Here is a 19,475-nt window from a genome sequence, read left to right as displayed (position 1 = left end):
AGATCCAGAAAGACAATCATGCATACACATTCACTTTCTATGTATATTTTAGCTGTTGAGTCATCAATTTAAAAAAAAAAGCTACAGTACATATTAAGCACAGAAATGAGATATTAGAGAAAGGGATTTTGATGCAATGATGGATTTCCCTAGGAAAACGAAATTGAATAGATAGTGATGAATGGACTGAGGAGGCTCTAATGGGAAGATCAAATGGGGTGGGAGAAATGGGGCACATGGAAAGGAATGTGGGGAGGAAGAGCTAAAAATTAGAATATTTGATGGGAGTATGGAAACCAGTTACAGTAGAAGCTTTGTAATCTCTCTCTCTCTCTCTCTCTCTCTCTCTCTCTCTCTCTCTCTCTCTCTTGTGTGTGTATGTGTGTGTGTGTGTGTGTGTGTGTGTGTGTGTGTGTGTGTGTGTGTGTGTGTGTGTGTGTGAAAAAACATGGGGAATAAGACCCAACTTGATATCACTCATCACCAAATGAAACTTTCATAACTGGGAACGGGATATATCCAAATGCATTGTTGACTGATGCGGTCACACATGAACCTCTGAACAACCCAGGCTATTGCCAAGGCTATTACATGATCCTTATCCAATGATGGTAAGGCTCATCTCATACACATCTCATATTTTTTGACCAGGGTGGTAGCTGGGTTGATCAGCCTGCCAGTGTTCCTTCATCATCACCACCACTGGCTAGTTTACCTCATGCAACAAGGAGCCATGGATGGGGCCAGTTGCCCTGCTTTCATGCCCTCCGCGCAGACTCACCCACACCCACACCACCAGAACCAGCTCTAGTATGTTTCCCAGGCGAAAAACAGGGCCAGGTGTCTAGCGGGTAAGGGGCTGGGGAATCTCTTCCACCTGTCATAGGTGGTCGGGGAGAGTCAAGGGAAGGCATCTTCTTCTTACCCACACCATCAAAAGGCAGGCAAGGGGAGCAGGACCAGCTCTCCCATTCACATGCCTTCGGGGCCTGATCACCAGTACCCCCAGCAAACAGGGTCAGCTCTGTTGAGCGGCCCAGGAGAGGTATAGGACCAGTTCATCAGGGTGCTGCAGCAAGGGAGAGGCAGGGACTGTTCTCCAAAGTGTTGCCGCCAGTGAAGGGTGGGGCCACCTCTGTGCAGCCCTGTCTTCTGCCTTCCTAGTAACAGGAGCCACGGATTGTAACACAGGGCCTGGTTACTGCAGGACACTGGACACAAACATGAGTTTTGGCAGCAGTCCAGGTCCAGACATCACCATAACCCCTGGTGGCAGGCAACTTACCCACCTCTCTCTGCTCCTCACCACCTCACCACTTCAGATCTGCTCTCAGCATAGGATATGAACCATTCTGTCTCTCTCTCAACCTCCCATAGCCCACCATGTATTTGCTCACCATAATCGTGCCTGACCACCTGGCTTGTGGGTCTCCCTCTCCAATTCAGTCTTAACAGCACTGGGCCGGGTTGTGTTTTACCCTTCTACAGCTGTCTTCATCTGATAGTCACTTGCAAGTGAAAACTCAGTGTTCTTCAAGGGACTCCCACTCTTAACTGTAGGCCCTGTGCTCAGTAGTAGATGGCAAATGGGAAACAAACTCAGCAGGGTCTTTGAAGGTTGTTTGTCAGATAATGTTGAAGTTTCTGTTGTCTTTATTTTACCTTACAGGTTCTTTGTTTATATATTATTTTATATTCTGGCCCCAACTTTTGTGTTTCTGTGAGATTCCTTGTGGCTTGTGTGTCTCCACATGTTTATCAGTTCTTGTGCTTTTCTTTGGCTCTTTTTCTTCTCTTGGTTTTGACATTATCCAATTAGTATGTTTTTGTTTTATCTTTCTATAGCTAATACACTCTACTATTTTTCTAGGTATATGAATTATGTTTCCACTATGATGCTAAGATGAATATACTTTCCACTTATGTCCTTAATAAAGAATATCCTTAATTTCCAATTTGTACTTGGAGTCCTAGCCAATACATTTCTACTGTTTTTCTGTACTTTCATAATCCTAGTTCATAGATTAAAGCCCATGGACCTGATCTCCTCTCAACTGACCTTCATCCATATAATGATGTTTCTCACTGGAGGGGACCTTTGGCTTTCAGACTTATTTGAGTCACTGAACTTTGAGAATGACTTCAAATGTAAGGCAACTTTTTACATAAGCAGGGTGATGAGAGGCCTCTCCATCTGCATGACCTGCCTCCTGAGTGTGTTCCAGGCTGTCACTATCAGTCCCAACACATCATTGCTGACAAAATTTAAATATAAACTGAAAAAAATACATGATTTATGCATTCTTCTATATTTGGTCTCTCAATTTGTCATTCAGTAGTAGCTGTATCTTTTACGCTGGTTTTACCAATGTGAGTGAGAGCAACCAGATGAAGATCCCCAGATATTGCTCACTCTTGTCTATGAACTACACCACCAGGGCACCGATTTTAACAGTGACAGTCTCCAGAGATGTCTTTCTTGTAGGAGTTATGTTGACCACAAGTTCATATATGGTGATTATCTTGTTCAGACATCAGAGACAATGCAAGCATTTTCACAGTGAAGGAACGGATGTGCTGACAAGGCAAGGCACCCCCTTCCTAATTCCATTGTCTTTCCCGAAAATACAAAAGTCCGAGAGTGCCGGAAACAAAATCTATCTGTTGCCTGCAAGAAACACATTTTAGCTATAAAGATTGGCACCACATTAGAATATAAGGATAGACAAAATACTCCAATCATATGGAACCAGAAAGAAAGCAAATGTTACTATCCAAACATCTGACAAAATAAATGTTTAACTAAAACTAATCAAAAGAAATAAAGAGGGAAACTTCCTAATCAAGCATTCTCATCAAGGGAACATTTAATCAAGAAGACATTACTACCTTAAACATATGCACACCAAACTCAGAGAAACAAAATTAAAAAAAAAACAAATCTATATCTGGGTTAAAAGACAAAGATTAACACCAATCCATTAATATTAGGTGAATTTAATACCCAGTTTCTCCAATAGACAGGTCATCTAGACAAAAAATAAACAGAGAAAAATCAGGATTAATTGACATCACACATCAAATGGAATTAAAAAAATACCTACAGAAAAGTCTACCCAAATATTAAAGAGTCTACATTTTACTCTGCAACACAAAGAACCTTTTCTAAAACAGACCACACATTGAAATGCAAAACAAATCAATACAAATCAGAAAGATTGAAATCACTTTTTGTATTCTATATAACAATGGTGCAATAAAGCCTAAAATTGACAGCACACAAATCTCTAATAAAACCCAAACTCATGGAAATTTAACAATGTCTTATGGAATGATGACTGTGTTGGAGAAGAAATCAATAAAGAAATAAAAATCTGTGAAACTAAATCAAAATGAAAACAATGAGACATAATTTCTGTGATGCTTTGAAAGCATATCTGTGCATAAATAGTTACCATTTTAGAAATCATTGAACTTGGGATATTAAACCATTACATGTTGGGATAACCTTTCTCCTAGAGATTTTCTAGTTGGTATTACTGACATGTGGCTTATTTCACAATGTAGCTAGTTTGATTTCAATTTTGTTGTAAGAATATTGAAATTTATAGTACAGAATAAAGTAATTATTTATTTTCCACACACTGGCTATTACAGAAGGTATCACAATACTTCATTTCAATCTATATTACAGAGCCATATTAGGAAAAACAACATCATACTTGCACCAAACCTGACAGATAGATCAATGTAATAAAATAGGAGATACTGGCATGAGATCATTAAGGTGCAGCCACTGATCTTTAACAAAGATGCCAACAATACACACTGGAGAAAAGCCAGCCTCTTTACCTTTCAGTGCATGAAAATATGATGTCCACATGTAAGATACTTAATCTATAGCCCTATCTCTCACCCTCAAAAAAAAATTCTGGGAGTCTTAGACACATTAAGTTAAGACCTGAATCTGAAACAATCAAAGAAAAATGTAGGGGACACTTCAACATATAGACAGACAAGTTTCTAATTCAGACTCGAGTTGCACAGGGAATAAGGCAAAAAAATGAAAAGTGGAATGTCATGAAATTAAACAGCTTCATTGAAAAGGAGACAGTTAATAAAGTGAAAAGATAACCCACAGAATGGGAGAAAAATCTTTGCCTGCTATACATCTGACAAGGATAATTCTAAATATACACAGAAATAAGAAACTAAACAAGAAATCACACAATCCAATTAATAAATTGCCTAATGAAATACACAAAGAACTATCATAATTCAATAAATACAAAAATAATTCAATTTGATACTAGAATGTAAATAGGTATTTTTTCCAGTAATAACTGCCAACAGTTGCATGAAAACATGCACAATAATACTCATACTTATGGAAAGGCAAACCAAAACAATATGGATATTACTTCACATATATTAGAATGACTTGAATCAAAATCTCAACAGATAACAAAGGTTAGGAGAAAAAGGAATACCCACTCATTTTCCATGAAAGGGTGAAGGCATTGTGTGAAACATTATTGTGGTTCCTCACATAGATTCAAAGTAGAAGTATAGAATTCAAACTAAGATTCCATTTTTGTGAACATATATGCAGGACATTGAATTGATATCCCAAATAAATAATGACATTTTAATATTCACTTCAGCACTATTCATAAGAACTCATATATGAAAAAATTTATCAGTTGGTATATTATGGCAAAATATCATGTGAGTAATATGATGATGTATACCATATAAATTATTAATAAAATTATATTTTCTTTTGGTATAAATATAAACAGACCTATAACCCCAATGGATTAGAAGCGCTAATTATGAGTCTCCCAACAAAAAAAAAAAAAGAAAAGAAAAGCAGAAAAACAAAAAAACAGGGCCAAAGCCAGATGATTTTAGCACAAAATTCTCTATGATTTCCTAAAGGACATTAAACCCATGTCTTGGCCTGTCTTCTATTGCTGGGAAGAGACACCATGATCATGAAAACTCTTGTAAAGGAAAGCATTTAATTGGGGCTTGCTTACAGTTCAGAAGTTTTGTCCATTTTTGTCTTGGTGGGGAGCATGGTGCCATGCAGACTTGGTGCTGGAGAAGATGCTAAAATTCAACATCCAGGTCCACAGACAGCAGCAAGAGAGTCATGGGGCCTGGCTTGGGTTTTTGAAAGCTTGAAGCCCACCCCCAGTGATATACTTCCTCTAAAAATTCCATGCTTACTCAAACAAACAGCACCACTCACTAAGCATTCAAATCTATGAGCCTATCAGGGGCATTCCTACTCCAGCCGCCCCTCCCAATACTCCTCAAATTATTCACCAGATTTAAAAATGAAGAAACACTGTCCAATTCTTTTTGTGAGTCTCAGTTAACCTTATATATAAACTATATAAAGACTCAATAAAGAAAGCAAATTTAGATTGATTTCTCTTATGAACATAGATCAAAAGTTTATCAATAAAATACCTGTAAACCTAATCCAAGAACACATCAAAAAGATCACTCACCATGATCAAGTAGGCTTAATCCCAGAGATTAAGCAGGTGTAATTCAACATACATAAACTGATAAAGATAATAGAACATATAAGCAGACCAAAAGACAAAACCTTCATAATCATCTCATTAGATAAATAAAAGGCCTTTGACAAAATCCGAAACCCCTTTATGAAAAAATTCTTGGAAATATTAGGGATACAAGGAACATAATTAAACATAATAAAGGCAATAGCCAACATAAACTTAAACAGAGAGAAACTTAAAAGAATTTAACTAAAATCAGAAAGAAGACAAGAATGACCACTCTCTCCATACCTTATATATATATAAAGAGAGAGAGGGAGAGGGAGGGAGAGGGAGAGAGAGATAGTACTTGAATCTAAGAGTTTCTATTGCTGTGAAGAGACACCATGACCATGGTAACTCTTATAAAGGAAAATGCTTAATTGGGGTATCTTGCTTACATTTTCAGAGGTTCATTCCATTATCAGCGTGGTAGGGAGCAGCATGGCAGCATGCAGGCGGACATGGTACTGGAGAAGTAGCTGAGAGTCCTACTTCTTACAGGCAACAGAAGTCAACTGAGTGTCACACTGAGTGAAGCTTGAGCAAAGAAGACCTCATGATCCTCCCACACATTGACACACTTTCTCTGACAAGACTACACCTATTCCTCAAGGCCACACCTCCTGATAGTGCCATTCTCTTTGGCATTATGGGAATTTATTACATTCAAACTACCATAAAGTCTTAATAGAGCAATAAAACAACTGAAGAGATACAAATAGGAAAGAAGTAAAAGTATCTTCATTTGCACATGCTATGATAGGGTGATGCTGGTCTTAGTTTTCAACTTTTTTATATCTAGAATGAACTATAACCCCAAAGACTGGAGACACTTGTGCAAGATTTTTCTTTAATCATTAGAAGTTGATTTTCCCACTCCTAATCTGGATCTTTGAGGTAGGAAGATTCTTCTTTAATCTGGACCACACCTTTACTGGCAGCTTGTTTAAAGGTCATGGAAAAGAGAAGTGTGCTCTCTTTGCCTCCTTGCTCTTGTTCTTTCTAGAAAGTCCATTCTTTCACTGGAATTAGAGATTACTTCTTTAGGAATTCATCATATACCAAAGACCAGCTGAGACATTCAGCCTCATGGATTGAACAACTACTGGATTTGTGGACTTCCCTGTGATAGACAGCAATCATTGGGTTAGCTGGACCACAGTCTGTAAGCCATTCTAATAAATATGCTTTCTATATAGAATGGATTCATTCTATATGTTCTGTTCTCTAGAGAACCCTGCAAAAATACAGATTATACTACCTGACTCTAGTTTAGTAGTTCTCAAATGCTGTGACCCTTTAATACAGTTCATGTTGTACTCACCCCTTCAATCATAAAGTTATTTTTGTTGCTACTTCATAACTAATTTTGCTACTGTTATGAATCATAATATAAATATCTAATATTTCTTAAGATCTTTGGTGATCCCTATGAAAGGGTCATTCAACCCTAAAGGGGTTGTGATCCACAGGTTGAGAATCACTGGTCTAAAACCAGGGAACTCCTACAGCTGCTAAACACTTTCAGGAAATTAACTGGATGCAATTAATTCACAAAAATAAGTAACCTTGCCGGGTGGTGGTGGCACACACCATTAATCCCAGCACTTGGGAGGCAGAGTCAGGTGGATCTCTGAGAGTTCAAGGTCAGCCTGGTCTACAGATCAAGATCCAGGACAGGCACCAAAACTACACAGAGAAATCTTGTCTTGAAAAATCAATCAATCATTCATTCATTCAATCAATCAATCAAATAACCAATCAACCAATCAATCAATCAGTAAATTTTCTATATATTACAGATGGACTGAAAAAGAAATCCAGAAAACAACACCTTTCACAAGAGCCTCAAATAATATATAATAACTTGTAATAACTCTAACCAAGCAATGAGAGACTTGTATGATAAAAATTTTAAGACACTGAAGAAAGAAACTGAAAAAGATATAAGCAGATGGAAAGCTTTCCATGCTCATGGATCATTGGGATTAACATAGTAAAAATGGTTATCCTACTGAAAGCAATCTACAGATTCAATGCAATCCCCATCAAATTTCCAACACAATCTTCACAGAACTTAAAAGGATAATTCTCAACTTCATATGTGTTGCTTGGATCCTAACACATTGATTAATGGAATCTAAGTGAAGACCCACATATAAATCCACATACCAATGCACATCTGATCTTTTATGAAGAAATCAGAAATACACACTGGAAAAAAGACAGTATGTTTAACAAACAATACTGGTCAAACTGGATGTATGCATGAAGAAGAATAGAAATAGACCATATTTATCACACTGTACAAAACTCAATTCCAAATGCACCAAAGACCTCAACATAAGGCCAGATACACTGAACCTATTAGAAGAGAAAGTTGATAATAGCCTTAAACTCATTGTCACAGGAAAACCTTTCTGAACAGAATGTTGATAGCACAGGCACTAAGAACAGCAATTAATAAATGGGCCCTCATGAACTAAAAAATTTCTGCATGGCGAAAGTCACCATCATTTAGAGAAATTGGAAAACTACAGAATGGGAAAAGATTTTTACCAACTATATAACCAATAGAGGGCTAATATCCAAAACACTGACATTAAGAAAACACATCACCCAATTTAAAAGTGGGGTACAGATCTAAACAGCGAATTCTCAAAAGTGGAAAATCAAATGGTTGAGAGGCACTTAAAGAATGTTTCAATATCCCTTGTCATCTGGGATATGAAAATTTAAGCTACTTTGAGATTTCACTTTATATAGTCAGAATGGCCAAGATGAATAACACAAAAGACACTTTATGCTGGTGAGGTTATGGAGTAAGGATAATACTCATCCATTGCTATAGGCAGCAAAAACTTGTATACCTACTATGGAAACCAGTGTGTTGGTTCCTCAGGTAGTTGGGAATAGAAAAACTTCAAGATTCAGCTATATCACTATTGGGCATATACCCAAAGGACACTTCATTCCACTATAGAGACACTTGCTTATTCATAATATCCAGAAATTGGAAACAACCAGATGTCCATTGACAGATATTGGTGAAATTATTAAGGCCACTCCACGTAGTTAAAAGGGAGGTTTATTTTGTGGGGTAAGTTACAAATGAAGGGATAGGTTGCAGGGTCTGGGAAAGGGATGGCGCAGTTCAGCAGTGTTCTCTGGAGAACTCTGCTCAGTCAACCTCCAGCATCCAGGGTCCTGGAACCAAGAGATCCTTCCCATTTGGATCTTGGGTCTTCACCATCCTCTCTTGGCCCCACCTTGTAGGTATGACCATTACCAAAGCCTCAGTGGGGCTTGGAACTTCCAGGCCAAGGATGGAACGGCTACCCACTATATCTCCCCCTTTTGTCTAAATAAGAAGGTTCTAACCTAATACAAGACTATATACAAAGAAATGGTTATCAAATATTGTCCAGGAGTAATGAGGGATAATGGCCTAGATAAGATGGAACTACAATCAATGCAAACAATATCAAGCAAAAAACACATACTAAAATCCAGGGAAGTCTAGGGCATGGGTAGGTGGCATGTTCCAAAGATCATTCCAAAATGTGTCCTATCCTAAAGAACCTGAGTCTAATACTTAATATATTCTATGTAAGATATTATATATATAAAGTTGTAATGATAACTGTTAGTCTTCAACCTCATCAAAGACCTGAGAAGGAATATAATAATACCTGAGAAATGGGAGAAGGATGCAAGCAACTTTCAGGAGTCTTGTAAGAGTAGACAGAGACAGCTGGCAGCCTGGACAGTCACCTAATGTTTCTCAGCATTGTTGGTGCATTCAAATTGGCTACAGGCCTAGAGAATCTGACAGACCATTTTCAGAAGCAGGAATTTTGAAAGACCATCTTACCCTGTCTTGGCAGAGTACAGTGGTCGCTTTCTTTGTGTCCTGCTTGTCCAGAAAGGACAGTATTCATACTGTCAGCAGTTGAGGCAAGGGCAGTTCTTTGCCTAGTCTGCCATTTTGTGCCAAGAAGACAAACTTCCAAATGGAAATGTCTTAGAAGCCCAACATTCTCTTGGGATCAAATTGGTGCTGCCAGGAGCAATTGTGTCTCATGTCAACAGAATTCTAAGTTATTTAAATGCCATATTCTCTAGGTCCATGAAGTGTTGGAAGATTATCTGTCCATCTGACCCATGTATCTATAAATCTGGATAACCTAACTAACATAACTATAGAGATGACAAGCATAGGTGACTATAAATCTGTAAGTCTTATCTACCTAAACAACCTAAGGACTAAGGCTTCATGTAAACAAGGCAAACAGTCTGTAAGCAAATCTACAGTAAAAGGACAATGACTTTAAAATTGTGACAATACACAAAACATCTTTAGCAAAGGTAGGAATGTATAGTGCAATATGTAATATGATAATAATCCTAAATATATATCAGTATACAGAATATCTTAAACAGAAGTAGAACATACATACAATACGACAGATATAAATTTACATTTGTATCATTATACAAATATTTCAAATAAGAGTAAAAATATGTGTACATTATAACAAATATAGTTCTTTATTTGTATCAATATACAAATTATCTTACACAGGTTATAAAAATAGTTTATATTTGTATGAACATATAAGAATTCATAACAGTGCAAATTATCTAAGGCTCCTATTTTACTAAATTTGTTTACTAATGTATACAATACTCTACCATAATATCTTATACCTATCCATTCCATTTCTTCTTTTCCCTTTTTTTTGAGACATATTTTCTTTCCTTACGGAAAACACTGAGTTTAATAGTTTCTTCCAACCCCAACCCTATAACCATCATCCATAACCCTGAGGAATATGAAACCTTAGGAAGAAGGTGCGTCATTTTCTTAGAATTGCTTCCTGCTGTTTAGTGGGTGATGGTATCTCTGTTGGGTATTGTGAGAAAGCTCAGATAGTTAAATCTCAGTTAGACTAACTGTAGATTTTGCAGCAAGTCTCAGAGTAATGGGTGAGATTGTCTGAAATTCTGGCAAGAAGTGTAGTATGATGATGATTACATTGGCATCATTCTGGATTCTGTAGAGTTGTTGTTGGGGCCCCATCTTCCTTCTGGAGACTTCAGAGATTGCCTGTGTAGATTGGTACCAATAGATTCTTTCTTTCTGCTGTAAACACCTGGATATCCAAAGCCTTATGATTTCTGGAAGATGAGTATTTCCATTATCCTGGAAAGACAAAAACAGAACCCTACCCCAACCTTTGATTGTTATTTTTTTTCTTACAATGTGAAGAGATGTCACATTGGTGGATGATCTTTTAATTCTCTTCATCAAGGGGTTTCTCCTGTTCGAATCTAATTTTTATTAATTTTGTTGGTATCCATAGCTTTTCTTCTCCTGCGGAAACAAAAGCAAAACCCCTTCCCCAATGTAGGACATATCCAGGTTTCCATTCTGAGGTCAACACATCTTTGAAATAAACCGGTTGGTTTAGCTCAAGAGTTTTGTCTGTCGTCCAATGTCTCTCCGCACCTGTTGTTCCCCTCTCATCTGCATTGAGAAAATTCAAGGTTAATAAAGCACTATGCAATCTATTTCTAGGAGTCATTGTTACCTGTTGCTGTTTATTTAGCATATCCTTTAAAGTTAGATTGGATCTTTCTATGACTGCTTGGCCTATGGGATTGTGTGGTATACTTGTAACATGCTTTATATTGTAATAAGCAAAGAATTGTCTCATTTTATTGGAGACATATGGTGGGGAATTTTCTGTCTTAATTTGTACAGGTATTCCCACGATGGCCATAACTTCTAATAGGTGTGTAATCACAGAATCAGCCTTTTCAGAACTCATAGGAGTTGCCCACTGAAATCCTGAATAGGTGTCAATGGTATGGTGTACATACTTTAATCTTCCAAATTCTGCAAAATGAAATACATCCATCTGCCAAATTTCATTTCTTTGTATACCTTTTGGATTGCTCCCTGCAGGTCATGGAGTTTGGTTATAGAAGGAACAATCAGGACATTTTTTCACAATATCCTTAGCTTGTTGCCAAGTGGTATATTTATATAATAGAACATTACTCAGTCATTAAAAGTAATGAAATTTTGTAGCTAAAGAGATCAAACTAGAAAAAGTCATTCTGAGTGAGGTAACACAGACCCAGAAAGTATATGTTTGCTTATATTTGGATTTGAGCTATTGATAAGAAAGTCATAATCCATATAACCACAGAGGTTAGGTATAAAGCTAGGGAATAGGGATTGGGAGATCTCATTAAGAAGGGCAAATAGAACAGATGGTTATGGATGGATGAGGAGGGCTGAAAGCGGGGACCAAAATGGGAAAAGGGAGCGGGAAGAGGGACAAGAAAGGGAGTACAGGAAGGGATAGCTAAAACTAAGGAACATTTAAGGGATCATGTGGAGAACTTAACACCATAGACGCTTCCTAAAGTATATACATATATGAAAACAATCTAAATGAACTCACCAAATAATGGGGGAACTGAACCCCAAATTAAATCTCTCAACACCAAATGAAGCTTCCAGTACCAGGAATTAGTTACATCTAATTGAGCTGTTGGCCAAAGGGGGTTTCATGAGGATCTGAAAACAACCCAGGGTATTGTCAAGGCTATTGTTTGCTCTCTACAAACTGATAGACAACACTTATGATCTTTTTTTTTTTTTTTTTTTTTGGTTTTTAAAGACAGGGTTTCTCTGTGTAGCTTTGCGCCTTTTCCTGGAACTCACTTGGTAGTCCAGGCTGGCCTCAGAGTCACAGAGATCCGCCTGGCTCTGCCTCCCAAGTGCTGGGATTAATGGTGTGCGCCACCACCACCCGGGTTGTGATTCTGAGGACACCTATGCCGGGGACCAGCCTCAGCAGTTTTGGGGATCTGAAGAATGGGATACCTGGAAGGCACAGTAACGACTCAGAGACAATGTTCATGCAAGGTGGCAGGTCACTTCGGGCTTCTGCAGTTGCTAAGTAGCTTCTCTGCTACACTTTCATTAGCTTCTCTTAGCTTCTGCTTTTGCCCAGGTAACCTCAGTCTTTTATTATCATAAGTAAAGGGGTAACAGGAAGAAAAGGGGGAAATCACCCAATACAAAATGTTCTCGTGATCCCAAAGGTTATTCTTACAAATCACCAATATAATTTTCATCATCTTTTACTAAACACAGGAGTAACTATCCCAGACTTAACACCAAAGCAAGCATAATCTATTTTTTTTTTTTTTTTTTTTTGGTATTTTGGAGACAGGGTTTCTCTGTAGCTTTGGAGCCTGTCCTGGAACTCGCTTTGTAGACCAGGCTGGCCTCAAACTCACAGAGATCCACCTGCCTCTGCCTCCGCAGTGCTGGGATTACAGGCGTGAGCCACCCCCACCTGGCGCTATTTTTAATATTAACGATTATACAATCTTCTGAGCACTTGACCCCGAGGCTAGCAACATGCAATTTTGAAAAAAAAAAAAAAGGTAAAAATAACAGTGGTCAAGGTACCAGACAGTCATTTCCTTCTCACACAGGCTACTCCAACCTCAAGACCCCTGCAGCCTCCTAAGTTCCTCCTCAGGCCTCTGCAAATACCACAATGACCTCAGACAAGAAATCTGTTCCTGCAAATCAGCAACTTCTGTCCTTCTATATCCAACAATTCCAAGGAAGACCTGATCCAATTGGCAGTTTCCATGAAAGGAAGCTCGCCTTTTCTGGCAGCTCTTTTTAATCTAGGAACCCAATAAAACTTTAGCAAACACTCCATCCATTGCCACATTGTTGCTACCTCCCTTTCTTGGTGGAGGCCACTATTTTTCTCTTATTCTAGGTTCCCATACTTTTAGTTTGTCGTTCCATCTATATGTTACTCCATCCACAGTCATCAGCCAATACCCCTAGTTGTCTCAAGTTTTACACGATGTCCTTGGAATACCCTCAGAAACTGAGTTACTCATCATGGCCAATTTGAGTCCAGTGTGTTGACACACATCATACCATGTGCTATATTTGACCACACATTCGGTACAGTTTATCCAAGCCTGAAAAGCTTCCCCAGCCTGCAGATTCTTTCCCATGAACTGCATAACTGCCTTAACCCCAGCCTGGGTGATCATCTCTGTATAATTTCCTGAGGAAATTTGCTTTACTCCTTTTCTGTATCACAGAAATCATCATTGATCTAGGAACACAGACCATGAAGATCAGATAGAAGAAAAAGACTAGTATTACAAGAAGTATTTATATGGAGGAGGGCATGACATGTGCATGCCATAAAGCATGACCTTGGGACACATAGGCATTTCTGCCTTGGCCCAATAGAGGCATGCTAAGCAGAAGATCCATAGGGGAACACACAGAGGGTTGATGGTCCACAATCTTGGGTCTGCTTTTCTCCAATCTCTGCTGGCAGCACATCAGCCATCTTATATGCTGTCCCCGGCACACCTACACATCTAATTGAACACAAAGAATTCAACTGGGGGCCTATCTAAAGCCTTCACCCATTCAGATTAGAGTTCATGGTACTGGAAGGCAACATGGACACTACAAAAGAAGAAAAGCAAAAACCAACCCAGCTGCAAACCCTCCAATCTACAATGGTGTCCTGCCTACAAGATATGCTAGTACAATAATGGCACAAACTTGTGAGTGTAACCAACCAATATCTGATTTGTTTTAAAGCATGGAACTCATACTAGACACTGCTTGCATGGTGAAGAACCTGGGTCTAAATAGGCCAAGGGACAAGGAGAAAACCAAATACTAGTGTTCTACTAAAAGAATGCAGCAATAAAATGACTCTAAATGACACTCTGCTGGACTCATAGATCTGTGTCCTGATCAGCCATCATCAGAGAGGCTTCTTCCAGAAGCAAATGGGAACAAACACAGAGACACACAGCCAGAAAATGTGCAAAGAGTGAGAAACCTTGAAAAACTCAGCCCTATATTGGAAGTCCCCATCAAATTCTTCCCCTCAGGGCCCAGAGAATTCTTTGGAAGTGGTGGTAGAAAGACTATAAGAGCCAGAGTAGACAGAGGACAGCAAAAAAAAAAAGTCTTCTAAACAAAGCACAACAGACACACATGTAAATTCAGAGACTATGGCAGGATGCACAGGTTTGAACCAGAGGGGCTTCTGGATAGAAAGAAGTGGATACATGCCCCCATCCCAAATTTGGAAGCTACCTCCATTTGATAGCCACTGGCAGGTGAAACATTAGTTTTCTCCTATGAGTCTCAGTGGGTAAACAAATCACTTTTAAGGGAAGGCCTCATGCCCAGCAGCAGATGGTCAACACCAAATGAACTCAATGGAATCTACAGGCCCTTTGCATTTATATATACATATACACATATATATTATGACTTCTGCTTTTGTGTTTTTATGAGATTCCTATGTGTGAATTTCTGTTTCTAAATCTATATGTGATACTTGTGCCTTTTCTTTGGCTCTTTTTCTTCGGTTTGTATTGTTTTATTCTGATTTGTTTATGTTTGTTTTATCTTGTTGTTTATTTTATTATTATTTCTCAGATGCTTGTTTGTTTTCTAAGGAGAGACAGAAATCTGGTAGAGGAGGAGAGGAAGAACTGAGAGAGATAGGGGAGCTGGAAACCCTAATCAGAATATATTGTATGAAAAATAATCTCTTTTCAATAAAAGAAAAACACAACATTTAAATGGTAAAGTCTGGTGGTGAACACTTCTAATGGCAAAGCTGAGACAGAGACAGAGACAGGAGAAGAACTGGGGCTACCATCTTGGCCTATTGGGTGGACTCCAGGTTACAGTGAGAGATGCTCTCCCAGAACAGAAGGAGAATGGCACATGAAGAACAAAGGGAAGGTTATCTCCTGGTCTCCTTGTGCACATGCATACACATTCTTCATCTGTGAAAACTCACATGCACACACATCTTTCATCTGTGCACACACACATCCTTCATCTGTGAACACTCACATGCACACACATCTTTCATCTGTGCACACACACACACACATCCTTCATCTGTGAACACTCACATGCATACACATCCTTTGTCTGTGTACACTCACAGGCACACACAACCTTCATCTGTGAACACTCACAGGCATGTACACATTCACAAAAACCACACTGCACATCATATATGTATGTATAAACAATTTTTAGTACCGATAATTTTCAGTAACTGTGGATGATATGAAATGCAAATAAACAGGCAAATTAAATTTTTATATAAGACTATTTAAGTAACTTTGGGTAAAAATATGGAAAATTGAAATTCACACTATTTTTATGATCCAGAGAAACTATACTTAGGAAAGAGAATTAAAGCTACAATAGGATATTTAAACTATTCTTGATGACTGAAAGTAGATTAAAATCCCTTCCTTTGAGTAACTTCAGCATCAATGTAACATTTATGATATAAAATAAGAAGGGAGAGAGTAAGTGACTCCCTGTGGAAATATCGACTTATGGTGGAAAATGAACCTAAAGAACTCTGTATTACTTGGCAGTAGAATGTCACCAGAATGCACATGCATAATAGCACAAATTTTAGTTAAATATATGAAGAATCTTGGTTTGCTACTTGAACAATTAAACAGTTTAAGAAAAATCTGTTGGTTTTTTTTTTGTGTGTGTGTGTGTGTTTTTAGAAAATAATTGCACCAAAATGACTCCTTACAACCACCTGTATATCTAGTTAAAGGGTGGACAATAACCTCTTCTGACCTTTGTGGGGACCAGGAATTCACACATGCATACAAGCTGACACAAACTCATAAACATAAATGAAAATAAATCATTTTATTAAAAAATGAGATAATTTATGCTTTTTTAAAAATTTGGTTGTGCACTGACTGTATCTGTTTTAGAATATTGATTATTCTGTTATCAGAACTGATTTGTACCAAAGGAGTAATTGTGGGATACGCATTCATCACAAACTTCTGAACAGTCAGGATGACTGGATTGTACTTCCATAACAGGAATGAGGTGGATGAGATGATGAAGTCCACCCAGTACATGACCACAAAGAAAACCACCAGCAGCAAGATGGTCTGGGTAGCCCTCTTCTCAGGGGATGCTCTCATGTGGCTGATGCTGTGAAGATGCTTGCATTGCCTCTGGTGTCTGAACAAGATAATCACCATGTATGCACTTGTGGTCAACATAACTCCTACAAGAAAGACATCTCTGGAGACTGTCACTGTTAAAAACAGTGCACTAATGATGTAGTGCTTGGGGAAGAGTGAACAGGATTTAGTGACCTTCATCTGGTTGCTGTCACTCACATTGGTAAAAGCACCTACATAGAAGATCCACCTACTACTGAATGACAAATTGAAAGACCAAAGGTAGTAGAAAGCATAGATCGTGTATGATTTAAGTTTATGTTTAAATTTTGCCAACAAAGAGGTACTGGGACTGATAGTGACAGCCTGGAACACACTCAGGAGGCAGGTCATACAGATGGAGAGGCCTCTCATTACCCTGCTTAAATAAAATGTTGTCTTACATTTGAAGTCATTCTCAAAGTTCAGTGACTCAAATATGTCTGTAAGCCAAATATCCCCTCCAGTGAGGACCATCATTATGTGGATGAAGGTCAGCTGACAGGAGATCAGATCCAGGAGCTTAGGTCTGTGACACAGGATTATAACAGTGTAGAAAAAAAGGAGAAACATATTGGCTAGAACCCCGAGTCCAGATTGGAAATAAAGGATATTGTTTAATGAGGACATATATGTAAAGTGTATTCATCTCAGCACTGTAGTAGAAGCATATTTCATATATCTGGAAAAAAATAATATTCATCAAACTTACAATTCACAGGTCAGTATGTCTATATCATCATTCTGTTTTACTTAATATTTTTTGATTAGCCTGTCTCTTAAAATTCTGATGTTCCAGACTGGATAACATATACTTCTATATACTTATCCATGTATCTACCTGTATATATAGCATACTAGAGATAATAAAGACATCTACAGTCACATCCAATACAGAATATACACTGTGTATGCCTGTATTGCACTTAGATGTCATGCCTTAGAAATCCAATACTATTGATTTACATTGCCTCATTTTATAGTTAACACCTAAAACAGTAGTGATAACACAGAATACTAATCACATTTTTGCAGCCAAATAAAACTTAAGTTGACCTGAAAAATATTCACAAAAGAAATCTAAAGAGTGAGGTGAGTTTCACATTGCATAATTTTAATATGCTCTATTTTCATAGATAGTGAAAACAATGCTTGACTCATAATTCTAATGGAATCACAGTGAAATTTGATGTTAAACTATTTTAATCAGCTAAATTACTGCCTTAGTTCATATTTTCCTTTTTGTATGTGCCTTTTTCTATGAAGTCTTACATCCCCAGAATCCAGAATTAACACATTGATTCAGTTGGAGACTATTATTGTACTTTCCACACCCTATTAATTGTGTAACCATTACTTATGGCTATAAATGATCCTAACTATCTCCCAGTTTACTTCCCATCCCATCATCTTTTGGAACACTCCACTTCAGGATTAAAGAACTAACTCCCAGCTATCAAGACAAACCAGTTTTTTCTTTGCTTTGGGGTTTGTATGTGTGTGTGAGCAAATCATTAATAGTATGATTCCCTATGATTATATTCTCTTTTTGCCTTATGATTTTTTTCAGCCACCCATATTGTTATTTTACCTACCTCCTTCTTTTAAATTGATGTCCCTACTTTAACTAAGAACCCCCAATTTTCTCCCTTTCCCCATCAGATTACTTGTATACTGCTATTCAGCTGCACCTTCCTCCCACCTTCTCCATTTACTTCCCTCTTCCCTGCTAAGGAGCCCGCCCACTTTTTCTGGTTTCCCTGATGAGATCACTTGTACCCTGCCATTCTCCTTTCCAATGTTCCGTGACCCACCCCCATCCTGGCCAAGGTCCCCTTTTGCTCTGGTGTCTGTATTTACTGTAGGCTACATACTCACATCTGAAGATGTAGAACTAGGAGCCTCCAAGAAGAGAGAACATGTGACACTAAGAAAAACACTAGTTTCAACACATAGCTACAAACTTGAATTTGTTGAAGATGGCCATATAGTGATCTTGTTTTTGAATTTCTGTTTTAAAAGAGATTCATTCCCATGCAGTGGAAACCAAGGCCCCAGTGTTATCAGCGGTCATCAGCACCAGACAGTGTTTACAGTTCCACTCAACAGTCTTTCCTTTGGTGCCCATGTTAGTTATTTGACCTGGTTACCAGTGTCATTATTTTGTCAAATTACTAGAATTCAGTACTTTAAAATTAGCTTCATGATATAGAAATAGAAAACTGATACACTGACTCAGATTCTTGTGAGAAAAAGTGTGCCCAATTGTATTGTCAAGCTCACTTCTATACTCCACATATACACATTAACGCATGCTTGTATGTATAGAAATAATGCAGAACTTAGTGACTAAGACCACCCTAAACATTTCCTTGAATATGACACCATAAATCACACATTTTTTATTTACATTATTTTTGCTCTTGAAAAGCTTGATCAAGTAAATATATAGACTCATCCCAATTGCCAGAAACAAACATCTGATTCTCCCACCAACATACACTTACAGTAACTGTACTCTGATGTTCTGTGTTTTTAAAAGCTCTGGGATACAAGCTTGAGAGATGGCTTAGTGGTTCAGAGTATGTTTACTCTTGTAAATGACCTGGGTTAGATTCCCAGCAAGGACATGGTGGCTTATAGCCATCTGTCACACTAGTTCTTGGGGAGCCATTGTCCTCTCTGACCCAGGTGTACAAGCAGCATACAGACATATATGTAGGCAAAACACTCATATATGTAGAATAAAACATATAAATCCTAAATAAATGAAAGGTCCAGCATAACACTTAATTCAAG

At 38.0% G+C, this 19,475-nt stretch overlaps 1 protein-coding gene and 1 pseudogene across 1 annotated transcript; one reads left to right on the top strand and one right to left on the bottom strand.

The window, feature by feature from the left end:
• The first annotated feature begins 1,922 nt into the window (after positions 1 to 1,922).
• Positions 1,923 to 2,688, top strand: LOC118575550 (annotated as a pseudogene).
• Positions 2,689 to 16,388: 13,700 nt separating this feature from the next.
• On the bottom strand, positions 16,389 to 17,306 carry LOC118575551 (vomeronasal type-1 receptor 90-like). The gene has a single exon (XM_036176050.1). The coding sequence runs from the start codon at positions 17,304 to 17,306 to the stop codon at positions 16,389 to 16,391; it is 918 nt and encodes a 305-aa protein (XP_036031943.1).
• Between the last annotated feature and the right edge of the window lie 2,169 nt (positions 17,307 to 19,475).

This window comes from Onychomys torridus, unplaced genomic scaffold (assembly GCF_903995425.1).
Source record: "Onychomys torridus unplaced genomic scaffold, mOncTor1.1, whole genome shotgun sequence".
In the NCBI taxonomy this organism is placed as follows: Eukaryota; Metazoa; Chordata; class Mammalia; order Rodentia; family Cricetidae; genus Onychomys; species Onychomys torridus.
Note: the sequence above shows the minus strand (reverse complement) of the source record. Positions and strands in the feature narration are given on the sequence as shown.